The sequence below is a fragment of the Pistacia vera genome, unplaced genomic scaffold, assembly GCF_008641045.1.
Source record: "Pistacia vera cultivar Batoury unplaced genomic scaffold, PisVer_v2 Contig788, whole genome shotgun sequence".
Classification (NCBI taxonomy): domain Eukaryota; kingdom Viridiplantae; phylum Streptophyta; class Magnoliopsida; order Sapindales; family Anacardiaceae; genus Pistacia; species Pistacia vera.
This window is the reverse complement of record NW_022196654.1, coordinates 154,243-164,932: the sequence shown is the minus strand read 5'-3', so window position 1 is coordinate 164,932 and position 10,690 is coordinate 154,243. Positions and strand designations below refer to the sequence as shown.

The 10,690-nt window shown below is 35.3% G+C and overlaps 1 protein-coding gene and 1 long non-coding RNA gene across 2 annotated transcripts; one reads left to right on the top strand and one right to left on the bottom strand.

The window, feature by feature from the left end:
- Positions 1-1,540: 1,540 nt before the first annotated feature.
- On the bottom strand, positions 1,541-3,003 carry LOC116116909. The gene is made up of 6 exons (XR_004125891.1): positions 2,876-3,003; positions 2,590-2,670; positions 2,213-2,513; positions 2,021-2,112; positions 1,829-1,930; positions 1,541-1,560 (listed from the first exon to the last, which is right to left on the bottom strand). It is a non-coding gene; the product is annotated as an uncharacterized LOC116116909 (long non-coding RNA).
- Positions 3,004-4,521: 1,518 nt separating this feature from the next.
- LOC116116903 (ankyrin repeat-containing protein NPR4-like) lies at positions 4,522-5,710 on the top strand. The gene is made up of 2 exons (XM_031402939.1): positions 4,522-4,891; positions 5,313-5,710. The coding sequence occupies exons 1-2, from the start codon at positions 4,522-4,524 to the stop codon at positions 5,708-5,710; spliced, it is 768 nt and encodes a 255-aa protein (XP_031258799.1).
- Positions 5,711-10,690: the final 4,980 nt, after the last annotated feature.

Below are 10,690 nucleotides of genomic sequence, written 5' to 3'. Positions count from 1 at the left end.
TGGAACTGTACCATTATGGACTCAAAGTCTTACTGAGATTCGAAAATACTATGACCATTATATAAATAGAGGTATTGCCTCTCATAAAGGATCCATTATTTAATATCACCTACTAACTCCTAAAGTTCCTGTTCCTAAGAACTTACACCTTCCTCGTAGCTCTAATATTCTATCAGACTCTGGTAACTGTTCCTTCCCTTAGCCCTCACTAAATAGCTTCTTTCAGCCTTGTTGACTTGAGCGTTGAAATGTCTATGGTAGACACCACATCGGTATTTTACATAAGCTTCACGCTTGTTTCTTTTTATATAAGCTTCAAGCTTGTTTTTTTGTGTGTACAAGTTCAATAGATTGTTAGTGGCTTCAACCTCATAAGATCAGTCCGTTCCGTAACCGTAGATTTTTATCATCTACAAAAGGGAGTAAACAATCTTTTACAAAAATGTTACACAATCCAAAGTATTCACAAACTGTAAGCCATATAAATTATAATTGAGCACAAAATCAGAAACATTGTCACGAAATCATTTATCGAAATCTCCCATGTTGAAATTAAAAACTTTTTAACCCTTCAAAACGAAAACCAAATACATTTTTTCCCCATATTTTCCCAGCAACCAAACACATTCCATTATCCCACTCTATCAGATGAGAAAGTAAAATCCCATTAGACTAACACAGCAAGTTGAGTTAGTTAAAATGAGCTTTGTCTCACTATCAAACCAAAAGAACATAAAAGTTCAAAATTTTCTCTTCAATTATCACCAGTTTGACTACGTTTACAAGGCAACAAACAAAAACGAATAAAGGAATTACAAAGAAACAAAATTGAAGGGAGTTTACTTGAGAAATATGTTGGGGGTTTAAGGAGGGTTTGAGAGGATAAGGTTTGAGTTCGAAGTCAACACTTCACAGTTATGCGCTAACTGAAGAGAGACTAGTTAACAGATAGTTTCACTTTTATGTATATACAATATAGCATAAATATAATAATACAATTGAACCTCTCTATAGTGATACTGTATATAAGAATAACTTCCATGTAATCATAAAAAATTCTGATCTCAACTTAGGCCAGTTATAAATAAGAATAAATTTCACATTGTAATAAGTTATAATTTTTCTAGGTCTCGTCCTAAGGGTCTGCTTGGGAGTTTTTTTTTCATTGGTTTTGGAGGGTTTTTAATTAGACTGGTTTTGAGGTGTTTAAAAACCTCTACTTGCCAGATTTTTAATAGGCTGGTTTTGAGGGGTTTAAAAACTCCCTAAAACCAGTGTAGTGTATTTTTGAGGGGTTTATAAAACACCCCAAATTGGGGTGTTTTGACTGGTTTAAAACTTTTATCCCCAAAAAACCCCTTTCCACTCCCTTTTACAAATTTGTCGCTGCTGTAGATTCTCTCTAGCACACAAATCTCTCAAATCTGTCATTGATGTTCTCTTCTCTCTAGCACACAATTCTCTTGCCTCTCCTCACTTTCAGCAAGGAAGATAGGCTTTCTCTTTTCATGTTTTTATACACGGCAAAAGGGTAGACAANCTCCAACTTCTTTTCAGTACCTGACATAAAAGGAAGAAACAGTGTGTCACCTTGCTGTTAAGTTCAAGTGGAAGTTTCAAGACTTGAGTTAAAGAGCAAAATAGTTTACACTTGAATTGATTTTAATTATTACTATCTGAATGATGTTATTTCAGTTAGCAATATATATTTTGAATAAAACAACAGAGAACATCAACTGCTGCAATTGTGAACGAGATACAGTGCTAGAAGTGATGTAGAAAGCAACCAATTTAAGAAAGCCTTAAGGCCACAGAAAAACTCTCTCACCAGGGGTCACAAAAATACTTGAAAACACCAAATGATTTGATATGGGCAACGGTCTGAACTGCCCTTAGACTTCCAACTTTGCCAGCAGCCCAGGAGTTGTGCCTGCATCAAGCTCAAGCATGTCAGCAAAATCTAGAAAAGATTCAGGCGAGTGTTGAATCGAAGAAAAATATGTGATAGTCATGACAGTACCCTAATAAAACCACAGATCCAGAAGCAAAAACTGGATATGCTCACCACCTGGCCTCGACACAAGCGTGTCATTGAATCTTGTGGCCTCTTGCCTACATCAAGCATGCAACCAATGTGAAAAGAGGATTTACTTGAGCTTCCATCCCTAAATAGACCAGAAATTCAAGATGATAAGCCATTAGAACCAGTTACCTTGACAGAAGAAAAGATTTGTGTAATGTGAAAGAAATAAGGACCCTGCGTGATGGACGCGGAGAGAATTGAATCAACCTTCTAAAAGTCGCCATAAAAGGCCAAGGCAAGATGAGATACACGGAGAAGCTCTACACAATGCCAGGAACACAATTACAACGGTGGCAATCAGTTACTTTTACTGCAGGCACAAACCCTCCCGGTTGAGTCCCTCCAGGAGGGACCATTGAAAGGGAAATTAACAGTTGGCAGAACAAGGGATCTTTACAGTAAGCAACAACGTTGCATTTTTCACATCCTCCTGCATTGTCATTGTTCTGGTGAGCTTCATCCCCTTTCAAAGAAAACAAATTATGAAAATGTTGGTGATAACTCACAAGGTCATGTGGATGGATAACTGAGGTTTATTCTTGAACCTTAGGATCTTCATTCTTTAACCTTGGTTCACTGCATCAAAACTGAAATAAGGATATTAAATTTTCTATATAAGACATAAAATGCTTTTTTTAAAACCCATATAAGCATAGAAACAACTTCAATCAGACGCCAATGGATTTCACCTAGAAATTGAGTGAAAAATGGATTACTAGCATTGAAATCTGAAGTGCTAAAAAGTATGGATGAATCAAAGACAACATAAAATGCCATGGTGCGATATATTACCTGCATGGTTTCAGTGTTGTCCTCTGGAGAAGGCGCCCTGACAGTGTCTTTAACTCGGGACCAATTACTGATGAAGTAATTCTTCCTTTTCTTCTCCCTTCCTTCTGATCTTGTAACTGAAGAAATTTCAATTTGGGGAAAAGAATAACTGATGAAGTAAACTTCCCAATGATCTCAACCCAAAAAATTAAAGATACAAAAGACACCTTTAGAAGAAAACCAACCTATATTCTGACGGGTAAGAGAAGTGAAAAATGTTTAAGAAAATCCTCCACGCTTCCAAAGTTGGTCAAATCCAGCCATTCTCTCAAGGAAGCCACAAAGCATTAAAGCCGTTACTTTGGCAACTAAATTTTTGTGCGCCTCGAAAATGAAAATATACCTGTAACGTTATTAGTCATGAATTAATTGCATAATGAAATTTTTAAATGATACAAAATATAAATAATGCCTATCATCAATTAATAATCCTCTTTGAAGACAACGAAGGAATTCTTGACAAAGAACTGATTACGTGAACACCATGTTGCACCTTGCCTTCTGGCACTTCAAATTGGTGAAAGATATCATTGAGTTGCAACTGTGAACAAAAGCTTGAAACTCTGTTGCGTGAAGCTTTTCATCAAGAGAGAGAGGATGTGGTAATGCTGCTCTTGGAGATTAAGCCTTGGACACAAACTTCACTGTGCTTGCGGCAGAGGATACTTGGAGATAACAAGATTGTTTTTGAGGCTTGACCAAGGCCTTGTCTCTGCAATACAATGACAAAGGTTACACCCCATTGCACTTGGAAGCCATGCATGGAAGAATTCCAATCCTTGAAGATTTTTGTTAAGTTCTCCAACTTCCTTTCAGTATCTGACATAAGAGGAAGAAACACTGTGTCATCTTGCTGTAAAATTCAAGCATTTTGATGAACCTGCATGTCTAGAAAATTTCTTCATCTCATCTAATCTTCTCCTTAAGAAAGATAAATATGGAAACACCATATTACATTGATGGATACCTACCCAGAATCACTCACTCAAAACACACACCACAGCAGTCACAAGGAGTCAACCCAGAATACACAACCAGAACTTGCCCAACACAGGAAATATCAGAAATTATATATATATATAGAAGATGATGAACTCTACACCAATTCAAGATAACCTCAACTCAATCAACATAAACAAGTAAAGAAATAACAAAAATGAAGATAAATAGGGTAACAACTAAGTAACATAGCCTGCTGGATTTCAAGGGCCAGCCACCTCTTTTCACTTTTCTTCTCTGAATAACCTCCTAATTCTTCTTGTCTCATTTTTATTCTATTCATTCTCTCTCCCTAACAGAATTCCCAAACAACCATACTCCTACTGTCACCTGTTTCACACAAATCTCCCTCACATACACACACGCATAGGACCTATTTTTGCCCAATAACAACAATTAATTCTCTATTGCCCCTTCCTATGCCTCCTATTATAGACCAGCACCTCATGTGTTTCATCATACATCTTGCGTCTCTAGAGGGAACTACCAAGTAAGAATTTAAGTGGAAATGTTTCAGGATTTCAGATAAGAGCAAAACATTTTGCGTTTTAATTGATTTTAATTAATATCTAAATGATGTATTTATCTCGAAATGATTTCAGTTAGCCATGTACATTGTGAATACCGCAAAAGAGATTCTAAACTGTCGCAACAATAAAGGACATATGGTACTTGAAATTCGTGAACTGTCTCCAGGTAATGCAGAAAGCAAGCAGTCAAAGAAAGCCGTAAAGGCAGCTGCTGGTAAAAGTACAGAGTTGTTGCCTCTCTTAGCAGGGGCACAAGAAACTAATTCTCGACAACAGACACTTGAAAACTCCAAAGATATACTTGAGACAAAAAACAGGAGCCTTCTTCAATATCTGATTGACATAGGCAATGGTTGTGAGCTGCCCTTAGACTTCAAACTTGGCTACCAGCCAGAGGTTGTGCCTACACCAAGCTCAAGCATGTCAGCAAAATCTAGGAAGGATTCAGGTGAGTGTCAAATAAAAGAAAAATATGATAGTCATGACAATAGCTGAATAAAACTACAGATCCAGAAGGAAAAAACTGGATATGCTCACCTCCCGGCCTCGACACAAGCGCATCAGCAAATCTTGTGGTTTCTTGCCCACACCAAGCATGGAACCAATGTCAACATAGGATTTACTTGAGGTTCCATCCTTTGAGAAACCAAAAATTCAAGATGACAAGCCATTAGAACCAGTGTCCTTAACAGAAGCAAAAGAATTTGTGCGATCTGAAAGAATTCAGGATGCTGAGTGATATAACACGAGAGAATGGAATCAACTTTCCAAAAGTCGCAATAAAAAGCAAAAGCAATATGAGATATACATCGAGGCTCTACAAAATGCCATTAACACAATTATAATGGTGGCAATTTTGATTGCCACAGTTACTTTTACTGCAGGCACAAACCCTCCTGGTGGGGTCTTCCAAGAGGGGCCACTGAAAGGAAAATCCACAGTTGGCAGAACAACAGCTTTTAGGGTCTTTACAGTAAGCAACAACATTGCATTTTTCACATCTCTGTGTATTGTTGTTGTCTTAGTTAGCATCATCCCCTTTCAAAGAAAACAAATGATGAAAATGTTGGTGATTACTCACAAGGTCATGTGGGTGGCTGTGTCGTTCATGGCTATTGCTTACATTGCTGCAACATGGGTGACCATGCCACATTGTAGAGAATCAGGATGGATGTTTGAAGTTCTACTGGCTATCAGTGCTGGGACTGTAGGAACCGTGTTCGTGTATCTGGCAATTGCGCTGAAAAGACATTGGTTAAGGAGTTGAAGTGGAGGGAAGAGAAAGGTAAGAGGAGGAGAACAACTGCAACCATTCAAGATAAAGCTCAGTCACAACATGACAGAACTAATGCTGAAGGAGAAATCTATTCAGAATCCACCATCTCAGATGTTGACAGTTCCACCATTAGGATATCATGCATATTGAAAATTTTAAATCCACAAAGAATAATGTCAAGTCTTTCTTTTCTTTTCATCTGGAGAAGGGTGAATATCGTGTGTCAAACAAATTAGATAGTTCTGCTAGCTGCTATGTTCAATATTTACGAGCAAAACCTTTCAGAATTAGATTTTCAGTTCTTCAATATTGCCTAGAATTTAGCTGCAGGTAGTGATTTAACGAATATTGAAAAAGTTTAATTGAATAGAAATAAAGCCAGAGCAAAATGTTAAACTTAGAGGCTAGGTGGCTTACAGTTCCAGTCTCAGTGTTCAGTCAGAGCTAATGAGTCTAATGATAGGTGAAGCATGAAAACTGCAAGCTGCAGATCTTGCACATTTATCCCATTAAAAATTTTCATTCACCATTCGGTTATAGAATTAGCATTTCAATAAAAATTCAAGTCCAAATATTCCTTCTGGATATTTACATATACAAGTAGTCAGAAATTTGTTGCAAGTAAACATAGTACCAAATCATTAAGAAGCAGATCTGGCTTCCAGAGTTAAATCAATACTATAAATAAACAGTTATTACAAGAACATATCAGCATAATTAGCAGTGGTAGCATTACTGAATAACTTAACCAGTCAAAATTTTCTGTTATATGCATCTTAACTAAGCTTAAATAAAAAAAAACGAAGAATAGAGAGAAGTCACCAAGCATAACTAACCGGTGTATGATCGTTGGTTTGCTTGCTGGCACTGTTCTTCAATTGTAAGTACCATCATTTAGAATGAAACCTGTAAAGGTAATCATCTTCTCTTCTATGTAGTGCGAGCATCTGAAGTGAGACGAGAAATATTTGTTTAGGGATTGAAAGTTGAAGCTTTGAACATAAAATTCCCTGTCTTAATAATTCAATTGTAACTAAGCTTTGAATGTGCTTAAAACTAAATCAGACAAATAATAATTTGTTTAGGGACGGAGGTTATGTTATATATTCCACAGCACATTGTTCCTGTCTATCTTGTGCAGCATGATAACACTCTGTATATGAAATTAGATGTTTGGTTTGAATAAGTAGCATTGTCTCCAAATTACGAGGAGAGAAAGATTAACTCACTCAAATATTTTGATAGATAAACTTCTCAATGAAAGCTACTTTGCGAATGCCTGGAATTTGCAGCACTGCCTTCCTTGAATTCTGTGCGACCTTTCCAAGGAGGCTTCGCAGGACTTTGCTTGCACTTGGTGAGGACTTTCCAGGTGGTTCCTCTCTTCTTAAGCTGCTCACACTCTGCTGTTTTATCTTTTGTAGACCACAAAGCATTAATGCATGGTTAACAGCATTAAGATTTGGAATGGTAAAAAGTATGGATAATAAATCAAAGACTATATAAATGCCATGCTCCAATATGTTAGCTGCATGGTTCCAGAGTTGTCCTCTGGAGAAGATGCCCAAAGAAATGAACTTACCCTGTAGTAACTCCGGGCAGTATCCAAATGCTGACGAATGAAGTCATGACATGATTGTAATTTGGAGAACTCAGACTGGTGAGGAATGAAGAATGGGCACTTTTTTCATCTTCCTTGATCCTTCATATGCACCATAGCAAAAAGTATTTTAATATCCATATGAGCATTAGCCCACGTCAATGAGTAATCAAAGGATTTTACATAGTGAATTTCGAGGAAATGAAAAAGCTACCTACATGATTGATCGTTAAGAAGGAATACCCAAATTATGAAAAATATTCTCTTTTTGTTACTGCTTTTGATTTGTCTGAATCTATAATTTTATGTTGTGCTATCCTCTCGCTTGTGAGCACAAAACAACCAAGGCACTTGGACTAACAAATCTGTGCCACCTCTGAAATGAATCTGCCCCTGTAACATTGATTAATTATTAATCAAAGCATAAAAAATGAGGATAAAAGAGAATATGGAAGGCCAATGGCCAATCACATGGTTTCTTATTTGAGGTGCCAACTTCAGATACATCCATACTTTGTGGCAGTATTAGCCAACTTGACATATAATTAAAAATTAGATTAAAAATGTTTTGTAGTTCTTAGAGATTAGAAATAATAAGAAAGAGCATACATAAGTAATACCTGTGGTTGATGGTTATTGCTGCAGATGTTGACATATAAAATCAATTTGGATGTTAGGGATGTGAGCGATTTTGGGCCAGTCAAGTCCAAATTCATTATCGTATCGTTCTTTTAGAATAGGACATTCAGTTATCTCCAATTCCTTGAGTGTTGTCTTCCGGAGAAGGCTGGCTGGTAATGCTACTAATTCTGGGCAGTAGCTAACTGTCAACGAAGCAAGGCATGGCATGAATCTTATTTCTTCTTCTTCTTCTTCTTCTTCTTCTTCTTCTTCTTCTTCTTCCTTCTCTGAATTCTCGGAATCCCACTCTTCCCATTCCATATGCCCATAATGCCACCATTCCCATTCCACATCCCAAATTTCGATTCTCAAAATCTCTACCACAATATCAGATACATTGATAAAAGTGGTAGTTGTATTCGTTGATAATCAGGTCTCTCATTAGCTAAAATGATATTAAGATTATAATCACCTTTTTCTTTTGCAATAGCATCTAACTTTTTATTTATCTCTGTTATTCTAACCGCAATATCATGACGTAAAACAACTTCTTTGAAGCCAAAGCAAGGAAGAGGGAAAAAACAACATACCTTCTTCTTAGGAGCAAGAGCATTATGACATGACCTCCATGAATTTTGAGTTTCATGATTTCAGTGTTCCACTCATCCAACACATCTTCCACGTCATAGCATGCGTCTTTGACCGATTCAACCAAACTCTCACAGCTCTATTCTTCATTTGTTTTGTCAGCATCAAGTGCACAGCTTGAATGGCTTGAAGATTGTTCTTAAGTTTATCTACTTCTCGGCAATGTCTCCCACTAGCCTCACCTGTTCTCCTATGAGCTAGCAGTTGAAAGTAGAATTGAATCCAACACTCCAAGGAAACCGAAACAATTGCTTCAGCCATATTAAGATATGATCAATAATATAAAGAGAAGAATGGAGATATTTGTTTCGTTTGCTTTTGTGTTATAATTAGTGAATGCTGTCTATTTATATTATTATGCACTATCCTAAAATTATTGCATATGGTAGAAGTCAACCGCATTTAATTTTGGAATGTATTTTTTTTGTCCCAATATGTGTGAAAGCAACGTAATTGTTATTATTAATTTGGGTTTTATTAAACCCCCAAGATTTGCCAAAATCATAATCCGCTCAGGTATTGGTAATTATGCTCAACTCTCTGCCGTCAAAATTCTCTAGTTAGTTTTAACAGGATAAAGGGTAAAAGAGTAAATGTTCCTAAAAATTACCACATAAGCCCCCTGCTATTAGTTTTTCTTGTTAAATATGAGAGCTGACCAATTTTGACTAAACACGGTTGTGAATTTACACTCATTATATTTTGAAGTTGACTATTTTACCCTAAAATTGATTAACAACTCATTTTTAAATTTAAGAAAAAGTAAAATAACGATAATTTTTTTCTTTATATTCCCAAATTATTCTAACCCTTAAACCAAAATCCAAATTTAAAATACTTTAAGAATTTAGAAAATTAAGAATACTTTAAAAAAAAAAAAAAACTAAAAACAACTAAAAAAAAAAACGCTGAAGTCTAAAAAATATTGTTCCAACTGCCGACCTAGCAATTGGTTTTTTTTTTTTTTTTTTTTGGATTTTTTTCTAATTTTTTTTTTTTAACTTTTCAAAATTTTGCAATTTTTTATTTAGATATTTCTGATTTTTTTTTTTTCATTTTTCCAAATTTTTAATTTTTCACAATTTTTTTTTAATAGATTTATTAGTTTTCTTTTTAAAAAAAATAACAATCTGTAATATTTATATAATTTAATAATTTTTTCTTTTATGTCTAACATGTAAGGAGGGGACTGTGCTGGGTTGGTCTATAATAAACTATATAATTATCAATATTCATGAAAAATAAAAACCCTAACTAACCACTCCCCACCTCACTCTCTCCCCAACCCACATCTCCTTATCACCCATAGTTCCGCATCACTCTCTCCTCATCACTCATCAATCCACACCATACACTTGCCCCTCTCTCCCTCTAACTATGTCCACTCTTATCAAACCCCATACCCAACTACCAGTCCTCTCTCCCTCCCAACCTAGATATCTATGGCCCAACCGTCTCAAAATCTCCCAACTATAAGTTAAAAGTAAATATTTAATTAGTCAACTTATAAAACCCTCTCTTTTTATTGTACCTAAAATTTAATTATAACAAAAATATTTTAAGTTTTCTCTTATAGAAAACCGTAAAGGATAAATTAAATAAATAGACAAATTGAACCACTTATAAAACTATTTCCAAGTAATTGTACATGAAATTTTAAATTATTCAACAGATTTTACTCTCAAATAATGTCATGTGATAAGAACTACATACATTTTTGCATTGTACCCTTTAAAAATAATGCATGGGAAGTTCTCTCAGAAAAGCAAGTAGAATCCTACACAATTCAAACTGTGAAATTCTATTACCTAAGAATAAATTTTGCCAATTTTGAAAACTTAGAAATTTGGTTGTTAGCTTTGTTTCCAAAAGAGTGGGGATACAACAACCAACAAGCATATATAACTTTTTAAAAATATTACAAATTACCAAAAAAAAAAAAAAAAATGGTGTTTTTGTTAATTTTTTTTTTTAATAAACAAGTCACTATTCCTAAAGTTTTCTATTATTACAATATAATTTATTTTAAAGAAAATAAAAAGGTGAGCATTGGTTTCAATTTTAGCGAAGCCCTAGCCTGATCTATGCTTTCAACAAGCGAG

Coding starts and splice junctions, on each gene's coding strand:
- LOC116116903 (XM_031402939.1), top strand. CDS start 4,522: ATGTACATTGTGAATACCGCAAAAGAGATTCTAAACTGTCGCAACAAT. Junction 4,892..5,312: donor AAAATCTAGGAAGGATTCAG/GTGAGTGTCAAA, acceptor TGATTGCCACAG/TTACTTTTACTGCAGGCACA.